Raw genomic sequence first — 16,892 nt, 5'->3', positions numbered from 1 at the left:
TGAAGAGCGCAACATCATGCTTAACAGTATGCAAATAACATCTGGGGTTGTATACTACATGGACCTTGTAGAGACTGGACGGAATTTCCGTGCTTTATGGCGTTTTTGCCATGCCTATTGTAATCAAATCTATCTGCTCATGTGATAGGATCCCTTCTTTTAATTTTATCCGTGGTGCTTTTTAACTAGCTTATCTAGTTGTAAACGTCCCTATGCTTAAGGTTAAAACGCCTCCTTAGTTCATTATTTTGTCTTCCGCTTTGCTATGGAGGGAAGTGGACAATTAATATTACCAACTCCTCCCTATCTTTCTGATTGATTAATTTCGTTGCGGGATAATGACATATTAGTTTTTCCTGAGACTCGCCGAGCTTCACTGCTCGGTGTCCAAAAAAGGGTGCCACTGTTGATCCTGGCTTACAGGAGTTGTAGTGGTGGGTGTGAGGGCGGGAAAGTCTTTCTATAGAGAAAAATATATAAAAAATGGGAAAGAAGATATTTTTTTGCATTTTTCATTTCCTGTCCTTGAATAGTTCATATTATCTGCGTGTGTTTACAACGAGATTATCGTTTACAACCAGGAACTAAAGAGTTATTTGTCGTTACACAAGTTCTGTCATATGGATTCCTAATTCTATTATGAAAAGTTTCACGTATGGGTAGAGCAACAGTTCTGCATGTTTTTTTGTACGAAGGTAGCTTGGTCATGTTTTAATTGACATGAAAAAAGGAGGAGATTATTAATTCGTCGAGTTATTTTTGTCTTTTCTTGTTTATTACCTAGAGCACAGTAATTTATTTACCGATATGGGATTTTCTTTTTATTTGAAAGATTATACTTCCATATTGATCCGATATTTTTTTTCAACATCGTTTCAGGGGTTCGGTTTTTAAATTAAATTACTGGAATAAGTAGGTGGGTCAAGTAAACGTAATTGCGAATTTTGCTTTCCTGTGTCATTTTCGGTTGTGTTTCTGCGTTGAGTTTCGTTGAGTCGACTTCTTCCCATTGCATCGGTCTCTCTTTTTGAAGTTGTCACGACAGTTGTACTTGGTCCCAATTTCCATTGTCCATCTTAGATCCTTATACCATTAATTCTTGTATTTCACCCGGTACAAACACAATGAAATTTATTAAACTAAGCACTACTTTGCAATGGTCTTTTATCAGGTAGACAGGGTTGTAGAGGGCAATTTAAATGACTAACTTCTAAACAGATTCTGATTTTTTTTTCACTTATAGGAAGCTACATAACTCCTGAGTTACTTTAGAACGGAGCCGCAGTCAAAAGCCCAAAAAAGTAAAGGCTAAAGGTATTATAAAACTCCAAAACAATGTCTGATATAGGATTTGAAACTAGAATCTCCCGGGCCACATCTCACGCCTCACAGTCTCGATTTTAACTTAGAATTATAAAATAATTTATGGATACACCTTGCGCATCGAATTAACGTAAATACAATGCAATTTAACTTATAACAGAATAGACGCAAGATAAACGTTGGGAGATAAAAAACCACGGCTGGAAATATCTACGTACCGGTTATGCACCTTAGACATGTGTGAAGTATTCTCAATTAGGCTCATTGGTGTGGCAGGTTTGGGCGGTTTTGTCTTGGTTGAGATATCAGCTCTGTTTATATATACCATTGAAAGGATACCTTTTGGGTTTGGGTTTAGCTCACTCCATGGCCCATACTGCATATTCAAAATTTTTATGGAGAATTCTTAGGTATTCAGGTCAATAATAATTAATAGCAAATACACACCTATCTTCAACAATTCTAGTGCGCTTGGTCTCCACGATAAATAAAGCGGCGATAGCCTAGTTGGGTGTGGAACGGACTGCCAAGACCAATGTCCGCAGGTTCAAAACCCAAGGGCACACACCTCTGACTTTTCTAAAAATCATGTGTGTATTCTTTGTGAATTTATCGTTTGCTTTAACGGTGAAGGAAAACATCGTGAGGAAACCTGCACATCTGAGAAGTTCTCTATAGGAATTTCGAAGGTGTGTGAAGTCTACCAATCCGCACTAAGCCAGCGTGGTGGGCTAAGGCCTAATCCCTCTCAGTAGTAGAAGAGGCCCGTGCTCAGCAGTGGGCAAGTATATAATACAGGGCTGATATTATTATTATTGATCTCCACATTGAATGAATGTTCATGCACGAGGGGACATTTATCGCGGCCCTAGGCACACAGTTAAGTGTGCATACCTCACAATGCCAATTCACACTGAGGCCTTTAGCTCGCGAACATTTCCTAGTCTTCTCCCCTCCTCCTATCCTGAGAGGGTTCCTTCTTCCCCACACTTCCTTACCAACTATTTCCTCCCAACTTTCCTCCAGGGCACTGCAGTCGCTAAGGCGGGGGTTTCCAGTATCCCATTCGCAGGATTCCCCCGGAGTTGATTGCGGGGTCCGAAACAAAAAAATACTATTAAAAGTCAGTGGTGTGAGTCTTGAGTTTGAAACCAACGGCCCTTCGTCTCGGCGGTCCGTTCATTTCATTATATAATTCATATATATTATTCATTTTTAAACTTTATTTACTAGACACGGTTTGCTGGCATACCTGTTCGTAAGGTTCAAGGTTGGGCTTCAAATTACCCAGGAAAACTGCAGCCGTGGCGTGTTTGCGCTTTTAATTCTGAGTAGAAATACAAGGAAATACGAATGTTCTTATTAATTTTCAAGTCACGATATAGAAAAAAAAGGTATCAAGATGCAACGTCTAGACATTTTATATGCAGTCATTAATGAATATTAAATTACTTTTAAAATTTGCCAACTTCTGTAATAGTTTGTATAATACCTAACTGTTTTACAAATAGAACCTTTTCTGCTTTAATTGAAAAGATTTTTAAAAATTATGGACGAAGAATGTTAGTAATAAATATCAATTATATCAGCCCTGTATTATATGCTGTCCCACTGCTAGGCACGGGCCTCCTCTACAAGGGGGATTAGGCTTTAATCCACCACGCTTGCCTAGTGCAGATTGGTAGACTTCACACACCCTCGAAATTCCTATAGAGAACTTCTCATGTATGCAGGGTTTCTCAGAATGTTTTCCTTGACCGTTAAAGAATACAAATAATACACAAAAGTAAAAGATGTGTGCTAACAAACAAAAAAAAATCCACTAATCACTGAATTAAAAAATAAATATGTTCTGTTACTCATCTATTATTATCATCCCTTTTTTTACTACTAGTCTTTCAATGTACACACCGGGGTCTACTGTTTTAATGTATAGTTTTTTATTTTTTTATAACAAGAATTTTCGTATCTATAATAAAACTAGCTTTTGCTCGCGGCTTCGCCCGCGTGAAGGAGTTTTCCAAGATAATTTTTTTTCCCGACTTACTTGTTATATATCGTTATATCATGACCAAATTACACAAAATCATTATAAATTGTAACCTATATGTTATTTTGAGGTATAACCAATATAACTGTAAAGTTTCATCCAAATCCGTTCAGTAGTTTTTCCGTGAAAGAGGAACAAACATACATACATACATCCTCACAAACTTTCGCATTTATAATATTGGTAGGATTTTGCATAGGTATTATCATTTTCTTAGACTCGTTAATGTCCCAAAATTATTATTCATACTGGCGCCAATCTGATTTCAACTTTTGATAATTGATGGCATTTTAATTGGCAAACTTTAAAAAGATACATTTTTTATTATTAGTTGCGAATCACCTCAAAACACAAGTTAGCTCGTTTTAACAATAAATTGCTACAAATTTCCAATAATATCAAGATTTGGCGAGATTCTTGTGCTTTAGAATTCGACATTTTTATCGGGAAATGTTTTAGGAATCATGATTCATGGAATATCTTTGTACTACGATATCTGGAGTGTTTGCATCAGTAAGGATCAAAGCTGATCTTTCTTTGTACAAAAGTACCAAAAGACGAAATTTTCCGAAAGATAATCCAACACAACATATAGGTACTAACGCTTGAATGCGATCTGCAAATCATTCTGATGATAATTAGATTCTTAATAAAGGGGAGTCGGCAGGAATCGATCGAAATATATTAGCATACTAATTTGTTATTTTTTAAACGGTAATGATAAAGTGACAAGAGTTGAGATAATGACTCCTCACCAGTCGATACAATGCCAGCCTGTCTCAACTGTGTCTCTCTCATGATGTGATAGAGAGCGACCTATCGTCATATCGGACAAATTCCCAACTCCTGGCTACTGAGCCAAGACCCAATATCGTCTTCCATAACAATACAACTACGCCATCGAGGCAGTCAGAAGAATCCAATATTTAAATAATGTAATGGCAAGGTAACATGATTATTATATTCATACTGCGAACTAATGTTTGAATGACAGTCGTCGCTGCGTAGGTATGCCAACACGTGCAGGTTTACTCAGTCTCACGACGTTGCTTTGTAAGATGACACCGTGTTAGCTAGATATTGTGGTCATATCTAGCTATTACTATAACTCGTCCGGTCTTTTGGACGTTTACTGTTTTCCGTGTTCTACTGCAATTTGGTTGTGGGTCCCATCGAGATCCTTCTCGAGATAGACGGCCTTTGGCGTACCTGGCAATCGCCTGGGATCTCGTGCTTACAGGTGTCTTGCGCGGTGCCTTGGAGGACATTTATTACTATCTTACCGAGGAAACTGTTAAAATGATCGCGTCTCCTTTTTTACTTTCGCCTAGGGCATCGTGTCGTTTAGGGCCGCCACTGCCTCTCGATCCTTAATTTGATGAGTTCTCATTATTTTTCGAAAGTTTATTTCGTGGTGCGGCAATTTCATTCGAGAACTGGGTCTTGCTAGATATTCCTGTGATCCAATCTCAATCATTAATTATCCCGCAAAATCTCGACTTGCCAACCTTGAATCGAGAGATTCTGTAGTTTCAGGAATACAGGTTTTCACACATTATTCTTTTCTTTTTTTTCCATTTTATAATAACAATGAAAATTGGAGGCCGGAGTTGACAATGTTTAGAAAAAGCTTTGTGGGGAAATTTAACTAGGTTCAGATCATAACATAATACAAACTGTGTAAAGAATTGGAAGTTGAATGGAAAATAGAGACGTGGTTGAGTATATTTGGATTATACAATAATTACTTACTATCACTGTTGTGGGGTTATTGTTTTTTTTGCAGTGGGTATTAAATACTGAAACATATTTAAACACAGTCCTTTAATAAAAACGTAATACACTTCTAATTGCTGATTAGCAGTACTTGTATCCTTGAACTTTTCTGGAAACATTTTCCGGGTTGAATGACCTAATGTCCTCTGCAATTCAATTTATCTCATCCTGTCGATGAAATTCTTTATGTTTTATCGTTATTCAATTGTAGAGTCTTTGTAAATGCGATAATACTAATGACTGCATGTAATATAATATTACCTATAGTCAATAAAACAATTGCAATAAACAGTGTCGAACCTACAATTCCGTTTGATAGATAGTGGTTACGTTTTATATTAATACGACTAATCGCTCGTAGCTCGCTCGCGTGCAAAGCCTTTGCAGTTACAAAAGTCCAGCGCCATCTATTTTTAAAATCAGATTAATATTCCATTATTTCCCACGGGAGAAAATTAGAGATAGGAAAGTAGCCTGTATCTTAATCTAGTCCACGGTCTACCTGTATACCAAATTTCATACGAAACTGTTCAGATTTTTCTGCCTTTACTTCTAATAAATATCCAAACATTTTCATCAACTTTCGCTTTTATAATATTCATAAAAGCAAGGCAAGGTTACTCTACTGCACTATTTGTATCTAAGTAAAATGGGGTTCAAATAGAATACGTATTGCCTGCCAAGAAATGGTTATTCTTCGCCAATCAACATAAAACTGGCCTTGTCGAAACCGGATATACAAAGGCTGATCCCGAAATGCGACACACATGAGTCACTATGGTGGGTTTTACACCTTATGAACGGTGTTTACTATCAAGTCGGATACATATACTACTACTCTAGTCTCAATTGGAATAAAGTATTATAATGAACTAGCTTTTGCTCGCGGCTTCGTCCGCGTGAAGGACTTTTCAAACTAATTTTATCCCCATGGGGGTTGAATTTATCAAAATCCTATTTAAGCAAACGTCTTCATCATAGTAGCTCCAATTTTTAATTTCAGTTCAATCAGTCGAAAATCTAAGAAGATTTATACAAACTTTCATCCCCTATTTTATCCCCTTAGGGGTGGAATTTATCAAAATCCTTTCTTAGGGGATTCCTACGTCATAGTAGCTTTACGCATGCAAAGTCTCAGCCCAATCGGTTTAAAATTGATAAAGTTTCATACAAACTTTCATCCCCTATTTTATCCCCTTGGGGGTAGAATTAATCAAAATCCTTTCTTAGCGGATGCCTACGTCATAACATATACCTGCATGCCAAATTTCAGCCCGATCCGTCCAGTGGTTTGGGCTGTGCGTTGATAGATCACTATGTCAGTCAGTCAGTCAGTCACCTATGAGTTTTATATATTTAGATTGACAGTCCCATGGCTTCCAACTATAATATCGTATATTAAAAACTATCGATTATAACATTTACAAAAATAAAGATTTTTTTAAACGTGCATGGTAGATAACAGAAGGTTAAAATAGTGAAATTTCCTTTTTTTTCAGATATGATAGTTTGCTTAAGTGCAATCGAGTTAGGTTAGAAAAACAATCATTTACTTGTAAGGGTATCCTAAAATCCTAGGTATTATGTTACTGTACAGTTTTTGTTAAGCGGCGATAGCCTAGTTGGGTGTGGAACGGACTGCCAAGACGAATGTCCGCAAGTTCAAATTCTAAGGGCACACACCTCTGATTTTCCTAAAATCATGTGTGTATTCTTTGTGAATTTATCGTTCACTTTAACGGCGAAGGAAAACATCGTGAGGAAATCTGCACATCTGAGCAGTTCTCTATAGGAATTTCGAAGGTGTGTGAAGTCTACCAATCCGCACTAGGCCAGCGTGGTGGACTAAGGCCTAATCCCTCTCAGTAGTAGAGGAAGCCCGTGCTCAGCAGTGGGCAAGTATATAATACAGGGCTGATATTATTATTATTATATTATACAGTTTTGTGGAATATTTTAAAAGTCTGGATCTAAAGTATAATTTTAACCGATATCGTAAAAACACCAGACAGTGTAGCAGACGGCTCATTTGAATAAGTTGAAAATGGAGTATAAAAGATACATTTAGTTTTTAAAACCATTCTTTATAAGTATTTGAGCCAGATCGCTATTGTTTAATGAATTTTACTTCTATTTTTTACGACGGCTTGACTAGACGAGCAGGCGAACAAATCTTATAATTGTGGACTGGCGAAGGATTAGAATCTCCCGTTATTCGATATTCTACCTCATTGATTCCCAAAGTGGTGAAGGTGGACCCCCAGAGGTCCATGGGAGACTTGACGTGGCACTACGTCGGCGTGACCAAAAAATGAGGGGCAACAATTCGTAAGCGGATTTCACGAAAATGTATCTGGTTTGATAGTAAAGTATTAAAATATTGGCTTAATTTCACCTGTCAATGTAGGAGGATAATATTGATAGCGATTATAAGAGGCACGGTGACCCAAATACAATTGTCCATTCGCCCCCCGTGATGGTTGGGCGGCAGTAATGCACTGTCTATACGAAACCAAAAAAAAGGCAACCGGAACCAGCAAATTTTGAAAGGGGTCTATGAGCAAAAAAAGTTTGCAACCACGTGGAAGCGACTCCTCGTATTATCAAGTGTTACCTATAGTCGAATTACCTCAATGTTGACCGTCAAGACCACCTATAAACAATACTACCACCATCGAGAACTTGGAGTTACAAAGTGCGTGGCACTCCACTGCCCTCGTCACCTAAGTCTTGACATGATTTGTCATAATCCCCATTAATTACATTAATAAGGGAAAGTTATTGCTTTGACGGACTTCCAATCAGATCTACGAACTGGATATAGTAGGAGTCCTTTCTCATTATGGGACGAATATAAGCTCAAGGATTGATGCAACTGTCACTATTGATGACTGTTAGTTTGCTGTAGGTAGAGCCTAGACAATCTTCTGCCTACGCATTTGGAGATATTCTTTTGGTGGTAGGATATTTGAATTAGTCCATAGAGTTCAAAATATACAAAGCGTAGATAAAACAAGTCATATTGACTTTGGTAAGCGTGTCGCATTCCGAGATCAGCTTTTGTATATCCGGCTCCAAACAGACCGACGTAATTATGGTGACTTGTAAGGAGATTCTCTCGCCAGTCGACGCTATTTAGAGTCTACTCCACTACCTCACTTATCTTCAGGTGCAGTAGGATCATTTTGCCGCGCTGGTAAAAAAAAAGGGCATGTACTGGTTCTACATGGTATAAAAATTCAATAATTTATAAGGACATAGCCTGTTATTCAAAATAATTACGACTATAAAAACAACTATTAAATCGGCATCAGCTAACACGGTTATTGCCAAAATGTTAAATATTGTGAAACCAGAGCTATGAGCAAACTTTCTAGAGATACAATTAATCTCAACAGCTATCTATGTTTGCGAGAATAAGTGGGCCGCGTAGAATTTTGGAAACTAGAAACGATTTTATCTTTGCCTTCATGCATTTCTCCGTTATATACGTATCTAGCTATGTTTCTGTTTTGGCATTAGTATTTAGTTGGATGCTGCGGATGCCTTATAGTTCGCGTAGTATTTAGAAATACTAGCCAAAGAACTATTTTTCAACGATCATGGCAAAGTGAACCCACGGCTCCTGATGTTAAGTGGAATGGGGTTTAAAAGAATATCGACTGACAAGAGATGATTATCCCTCCATACCAAATTCCATAAAATCCGTTCAGTAGATTTTGAGAAAATCGATAACACGCAGACAGTAAAGGCGACTTTGCTTTATACTATGTAGTGATAGATATTTAGTGATGGCAGGTTTCACATATGTGAGAGTCCGCATAAGTGGGTACCAATGCACTGTCTATTTCTGCCGCCGACCAGCGGTGTGTAGTCACTGTTGTGTTCCGGTTTGAAGAACATTGTAACCAATGTAACCACTGGATATATTAAAATCTAACATCTCATATCTCAGAATGACGAGCGCAGTGGAATACCTAACAATACTTTGTAATTCAAGGTTTTGGATGGTGTTTCTACTGTTTATGGGCGGTGTCGCTTACCATCAGGCGAACGGCAAGCTCGTCCCGTCATTCAAAGCAATAAAATAAAAAAATAATAATTAAAGTATTTAAAAATATTATTTTCCTATATTATATGAAACTTAGTTAAGTCCATATCGGCAATTGTAAACTGTGAGACTGTTGTAAATGTACCATAAAATGTTTTGTAAACAACCGTTATGAAATGTGATTTTTGTGGTTTTGTGAAGGTCTCGTTTCCGCGTTATCGCCTTCCGCATTTTCATTATCGTTTAATTAACGAAGGCATTTCACATTACATAAATGAGATAAATGTAGTTTATAGCACTTGGGAGTAATGTAGCTTCCTATTAGTGAAAAAAAAAAACGGTATAGTAGTTCCTGAGATTAGCGCATTCAAACAAGTTTCAGCTTTATATATTGAATGCCTCCTAGCCAAATTTCGGCCACGACGGCCAATCTCAAAGGATATCATCCAAATACACAGGAGATATTATAGTGCGCAATACACAGGTGCACTCTCTGTCCTTCACTCTCATAGTTCGGTAAGACGGTAATCCGACATGACCGGAGAGTGATCAGGCGAAGGACCAAGGGCTTTATGTGATTTCCGAGGCACGGGGGTATCACACCACCAACTTCCTGACTCCGAGCTGCGACTGAGTAATTTTTTAAGATGGAAAAACCCTGTAATAATTGTTTTAGCCCGACCCGGGATTCCAACCCAGGACCTCAGCACGGTAGTCGTTTTTGTACCGTGTACAATTAGAACTACGCCATCGAAGCAGTCAAATTTATAATATTCACATATTAGTATAGATAAGAGACCAAACTGATTACAAAATATTTTAAAATTGTATCTACAAATAAGGCGACAAACCATGCCGAATTATAAAAAAAATGTTCTAACATATAAAACTCTGACGATGAAATCCACAAATATACAACAGTACATTTGAAAGATAATTTGAGTGCCTCATTCTAGTTTAGCAGTAATATTTTAAAGTACCCGCAGTCCGAAGCTATCTTTTGGTTTAGCCGAGATAATCCGTTTACATTCTGAATTCTAACTGAATTTCTAGCTCTTGCGTCCATTTTGAAATTGTTACGTGACTAAAGCTGTCCGAGATGTGGAATTTAATTGAACATCATAAATGAAGCGATATGACTATTGCCTAATGCTGGGGAATAAAAATAAACGTTATCTTACTTCTTACTTATATTATAAATGCAAAAAAATGAGAAAATGTTTGTTAGAAGTTAACCCAGTAACCGCTGAGCGGATTTGGATGAAATTTGGCATACTTTGATTAACATGAAGGTTACTTTTCATCCCGCTAATTTAGTCCTGTCAAATTAATTATATTTTTTACTGATTTATTAAGTAGATGTCGCTATTGATCGACGTAGGATTTTTGTAGTGGGAAAGGCATATCACGCGAGCAAAATCGTAGGCAACACCTTGTAAAACACCTACAAAGAAAGGCAAAAAAATGCATAAAGTACTTAAATATGTTAACTTGCTTCTGTTCGCGCTTTTTGTATTGTATTTACTATTATGACTCGACATTGGCAGAATCACCGATAATTATTATCAATGGAAGCCATAATACAAAAGAAGAAGCGGCAAATATTTTTTTTTATAGCAATTATAGATAATGCCAATTTCTAAATTTATTTCCATTATTTCATTTCTAAGAACATAAATTCAAAATACTACATTTGATAAAGTACACTTAATTTGTGTTTTAACTGTTTCATCGACCTTTGATCTACACTTCCGCTTGACAACTGAGATCTATGTGCCCTTGAAGGTCTATAGATATCGTGAATCGCCACTCAATCAAGTTTTGAACGCTTCGAGCGTCGTGAATCTGTTTTCTGTAAACATTGCTATGATTATTGATTACTAGGTTCCTTGTTTCCCTCGCGTAAAAGGCCGGAATAATGGCCCTGTGTAGTTTTCTGGGATAAAAGTATATTTTAATCCAGGACATGGCTTCTGTACTATAGTCTAAATTTGTTTAGTAATTTCTGTGTTTACTTCTAACAAACATTATTCATTTTCACAACTTTTAAGATGTAGCGATAACTTGTTAAATAAAGCGCTTACCAGTGTTCTCGAATAACTGGGTATTACTCAATCATTCCATAGAACATATCACAAAATTTATTCAGTCTTCTCGATTAATTGAGTATTACAATCATTCTATAGCACGTATCACAGTTATTATTCTCTTTATTTTGAAATGATTTAAATCATCAATGCATAATATAAAGATATTTAAAAAATGATCCGCCTGCGATAGCGAGTCTCAAGACCCAAGCCATAGGTTGTTAGTGATTCAAAGTGAGGTATCTCTTCACAATTATTATAATAATTACAGTAACATTAAATAAATTACTAGACTAAATAAAAATAAACATACAAGTATCGAAGCTTCTAAGCAAATATGTCGGCGCTGGTTTCCCAAGCCGTTACGTAAAAATTATATCACGAAATGAAAGTAGAGTTGTGATGTATCGACTACGGACGTGTGAACCGGCTTTATCAATAATGTTAAAGGAATTCATTTAGAAATATTTTGTATTTGATTTAATATGATTATGTTGTCTGTAAGAGATTGCCTCGAGCGATAAGACTGCTAATTGTCCCTCCTTTCAGCTTTTATTGTTTTAATATTACGAACAGTGTGTTGTTTATGGTGTACAATAATATCAAAGCCCTGTATTATATACTTACTGTCCCACTGTTTGGCATATGCCTCCTCTACTATTGAGAGGGATTAGGCCTTAGTCCACCACGCTGGCCTAGTGCGGATTGGTAGACTTCATACACCCTCGAAATTCCTATAGAGAACTTCTCAGGTATGCAGGTTTCCTCACGATGTTTTCCTTCACCGTTAGAGCAAGCGATAATTCACAGAGAATACACACATATTTTTTTTTTAGAAAAGTCAGTGTTCTGTGCCTTTGGGAATTGAACCGGCGGACATTCGTCCCGGCAGTCCGTTCCACACCCAACTAGGCTATCGCCGCTATGGTGTACAATAAAGCTATGAAATAAATAAATAAATAAAATAAAAGATATTTAAATATTCGTATCCGTCATGCTGGCATGCGCATATATGTCGCGATTAGCTTGTTTATATAGTTTCGAAGAGGCCAGCATAATTGTATCGACTAGAGAGGAATAATCATCTTCAGTCAGTATGTACTTGGTCGTCTCTTAGGTAACAGGTGCAGAAGTTAAATGATTCATTTCTTTTTAGAAGTGTGAAAGAGATGAAACGATCGTGCGGCGTGGTTGCCTCTTTCTAACATGCGATTAGCTTGCAGAACAGAGATAAGTATTGAAAACAGACAAATCATATTCTCTACAGATTGGTTAATTTCGTGATGGTATCGATACTACCTACAGTTTCTGTGAAGGTATTATGTACTATTATTTGTCTATGGTTTACGCTTAAGATTTGGCAGTATGGTCTTGACCTTATTCTTATAAAAAAGGAATTAAAAAATACAAGTATATTTTACTAAAAAGTTTTTACAGATTCAAAATGCGTTGACTACGGTTCTTAGATTAGGGATACTTATACTTGCATGATTAAATAATGTTATATGTAGATACCTACATATAATATGTAATGCATGCATTAGGTAGGTACCTACCTCTTATAGATACCTACCTAATGTATGCAAATTGTTACTTGACCTAAAGTAAAACAGTCATTTTAATTCTACATGTCGAATATACTAAAAATGCTGTTACTAAAAGGAAGTGGTAAACGTTTTCCATAATTCATTACAAAGAAAATACTTGTTTGTTAACATAAAATGTCAATATGATTTATCATAAATAATATTCTCTAGGAGTAGGTATTTCCGGATTCCCGCACCGGAGTAATTCCGGGAAATTTTCCCGGGAGGGATTTAACCTCGTTTTGTGCCGGGAATTATTAGGTAAAAAAACAATGTGGAACCATAAATACCACTTAGTTATAATGACATTGAAAGTTATATAAGTAAAAAAAACATACCTAATTAGGTTAAACCGGATAATGATATTTCGATATAAATATATATTTTTGTTTTTGTTGCATGTTCAGGTATTATTTAATATTTGTTAATCGTGAAAAATTATAAGCATTTTGTTTGTATGGATTTACTCAAAAATTACTGAACCGATTTTGAAAATTCTTTATCTAATAGAAAGCTAAATTACCCCTGAGTGCTATAAGATTACTCCATATCCCAGGAATAAACGTTAAAATGAGTGAAGCGCGTGCAAATCTAAATTATACTTAATGTTATTATTTGTATCTAATAAAAAAATTACTTTTTAAACAAAAAATTTTTTTCGTTTCATAATATTAAATCCTAAAAGTACTTAATGTGTGGTTATAAATTTAAACTATGTTCCGTAAAACGTTAGAACACACAAAGCAAATACGTTATCATTTAAATATTTCTAAAAATTCTAATATTTTTTCCCGGAATCCGGGAATATACTATTATCCAATACACACTCTAGTATTTACGTTAAAACTTGAATGTCATTAGATTTTTGTTTTGAATATTCATTTATCAGCCACAAGCATCATCCGAGATAAGCGAGACTAGCAGTAGTTTGTACATGTACAAATTGGATACCGACACACCGCGGGTATGAAGCAATATTTGTTGAAACATCGTGATATTTTGCCGAGTAAAATATTTAAATGACATGCGATACCAAGATTTCAATATTATCCTTTATTGCATCGCTTAATAAAAACTGCAAAAACGAAATTCCACTCTGTGAAGGTGATATAATCAAAAATAATCTTTCAATCCCTGTTTCAACTCGACCACTTCACGGCCACTCTACAAAGAATCGAGACAGAGACAACATTCTTTCTATCAACTCCCTTATCGCTGTCTCACTCGAATTGACTGATAAGCTATAGCTGTGTCTCTTTTTGTTTACGTCCATCAAACGGTTACTTTACAGTATATGCGAAAATTAACCATAACCTCCTAATCGATATGGCATTAAATATCGTGACACGTTTAAATTAATTCCGACGATAATTCACATTTATTCTTTTTTATCATAAATTACAGTACAATTATGAGAAAATAAAACGAAACCATAATATCGACTAATCGATTTGTCTGCACGTTTTGCATGCACTATGTGGCCTCGTAAATCGTAATGGAGGGGGGAGCGCGGCGCTAGCACGTCGTCGCACGGTTTCTATTTTGCGTTTCTCGAATTCAGTTACTTTAGCGCGCTGAGTGAGTTAATATCTCATTCGCGCGTGCATTTTATAATTTATTTATATAATGTACATAAAAAGTTTTGTAGTAAAGGACATTAAACGTAGTGAATAGTGTAACGTTGCAAATCATCGAACTGTGAAGTGAATAAACGGACCATTTGCAGTGTTGTTCAAAGTTTTTATACCGTTTTGAGTACCTGGATATTGTGAAACCGTGAACCCCGTGTAAATGAACGACGAAGAGGCTGTGAATTTGATATAAATAATAAATACAAAGAAAGATAAAACTAGCAAAATTGACGTTTCAGTGGTGTTATATTGTCGCGAGTGAAATTCATATCGACCAAATTGCGGTGGTGTTTGGTTCTATCGGTCCATGAGCTGTATTGCGACATTTCTATTTTGCCGTATTGCACGCGACGGTGGCGCCCCCTGGAACAGTAGGACGCGTGTGAAGTTGGCGCACATCGTTGTAGCACTCGCGAAATGCTTTACGTGTCGCTGCCACTTTCGCTGCAAGTTAAAATAGTTACAATATAATTTATTGTGGATTTTTACCGTCGCTCACGCGGTTACACTTTCGTGTCGTCGTGGTGCCTTAATGAGCCGTGCCCGCGTGTGAATAAAACTGATGTGCTGTTGACTGGATTCTACATGGTTTTGGTGGACGGCTGAGCCATGGCGACCGCTGAGATGAGCGTGCCCGACAAGAAGCCCGAGCACGAATCAGGATATTACGAGGGCAGCGACCAGGAGGGCAGCATGGAGTGCGGGTGCCCCTCGCCGGTGAGCTCGCGCAACTCCTCACATTCCACAAAGCTGAAGCGGCGGCACAGCGCTCAGAAGCACAAGAAGGTGCCCCCGAAGAAGGCGAGGACTGATCAGACTCCTGTAAACGGACACTGCGGCGCGAATCGTGTAGACAAGAGTGTGGAGATAGTGGAGTGTTCGCTGGCAGTGGCTAAGGAGGCGGAGGTCGCGCCGCCGCTACCGGGCCCCAGTACCAAGCGCAGCAGCTCGGTGGAGCTGATCGGAGGCACGGTGCCCGCCCCTGCCAGGGATTCCGTCGATTGGAACCTGGTCGACGCTAGTAAAATTAGGAAAAGATGGAAAGGTCAGTTTTTAATTTAAATTAGTTGGTGTATGTCAATGTGTTAAGCATCTAATGGACTCTTGGGTCTGGTCATTAAGACAACTGGTGATCACTATGAGTCCTGACCTTTAATATAATAGAAATATTATAATTCATTATAATGGTAAAATAAAATGAATATGGATAAAAATAATCTTTAAATCCATTTTTACAATTGAACTTAACAAATTAAATCTCTTTTAAAAATTGTACATACTTTTAAATCATTTAATTTTTTAAAATATTTTATATGTTATTTAGATACTATGATTTTATGTTATAGGGACATTTTGAACTATACATACATAGACAAGTACTTAAAAGCAGACTTTCTTTCTATATTTGCACCAATTTTTAAACTTTAATTTTTTTATCATACTTTTTCACCTCTTTTGTTCATTATAATCAAGAAAATTACCATGCAATTAACCATAATTCGAATATATAATAGATTGACAACTGTAATAGAATTTTTATTTGACTTTATCTGAGTTCAGACTTACTGATAGTCCATGAAATGTCCCACATCTGGGCATAGTTCGTACAAACTTATCCCAGTCTGTCTAATAACCTTCTATGCTGCAAATTTAAATATTTTTATATTTACATAGCAATTGTACCATTTTTTTATTCCATTTTTATTGTTGAAGGTTCATAAAACTCTTCCTTACTTAAAAAGGTTTTTCAAGGCAAAACTATACAATAATTTACAAAGAATTAAATTTCATTTTGCTTTGGTTTAAATTTCTTTTAATTTGATGTGGAGTGGCTTGCAGTACTTAATTCTGACTTCTAGTGGTCTTGCTGCTGTTTAGGGCATAGGCATCTACTCTTAGTAAAGAGATATGATTCACTCTATCATTCAATTTTTAAAAAAATATTATACTTAATAGCACATTTTAATTGTTACTTAAAAATATTGAAAATATAGAATAGATGTCATAATTTAAATAACATAATATATATCCATCCTTCCATTACAATATAGGTTCATAGACATTGAAATTAAACAAATTTTCCGATTCTATTGCGGTGTTAGTATTTTATCAGGGAGAAAATAAAATACTAACACCGCAATAGAATCGGAAAATTTGTTTAATTTCAATGTCTAACATTCGCATAAACATAAGAAATCATTTTGCAAAACAGGTTCATGGACTTTATTATACATAATTAAATATATTATTTAATACATTAAACTATTTTTTTTTTAAATTCAATCACCAATTCAAACTAAATCATTTAAAATACATGTTTGTCTAATATTTAAGGCGATACCTCAAGGTCCATTTTCATACATTTTGTTTCGGCTTTAATCTGGGTAA

The 16,892-nt window shown here is 36.3% G+C and overlaps 1 protein-coding gene across 2 annotated transcripts in view; it reads left to right on the top strand.

Annotated features, from left to right (window-relative positions):
* Nucleotides 1-16,892, top strand: part of LOC115452573 (ribosomal protein S6 kinase alpha-5) — a 142,954-nt gene that overhangs the window by 2,995 nt on the left and 123,067 nt on the right. Inside the window, exon 1 of one of the 2 annotated variants that reach the window (XM_037438011.1) lies at nucleotides 14,361-15,549. The exons of the other annotated variant lie outside the window; for it this stretch is intronic. Coding sequence (XP_037293908.1) covers nucleotides 15,114-15,549 — 436 coding nt within the window. The 5' untranslated portion in view covers nucleotides 14,361-15,113. Of the gene's footprint in view, nucleotides 1-14,360; nucleotides 15,550-16,892 lie in introns of those variants that run through there. 2 annotated transcript variants of the gene reach the window in all.

The sequence above is a fragment of the Manduca sexta genome, chromosome 2, assembly GCF_014839805.1.
Source record: "Manduca sexta isolate Smith_Timp_Sample1 chromosome 2, JHU_Msex_v1.0, whole genome shotgun sequence".
NCBI lineage: Eukaryota > Metazoa > Arthropoda > Insecta > Lepidoptera > Sphingidae > Manduca > Manduca sexta.
This window is presented reverse-complemented; position numbering and strand designations above follow the sequence as displayed.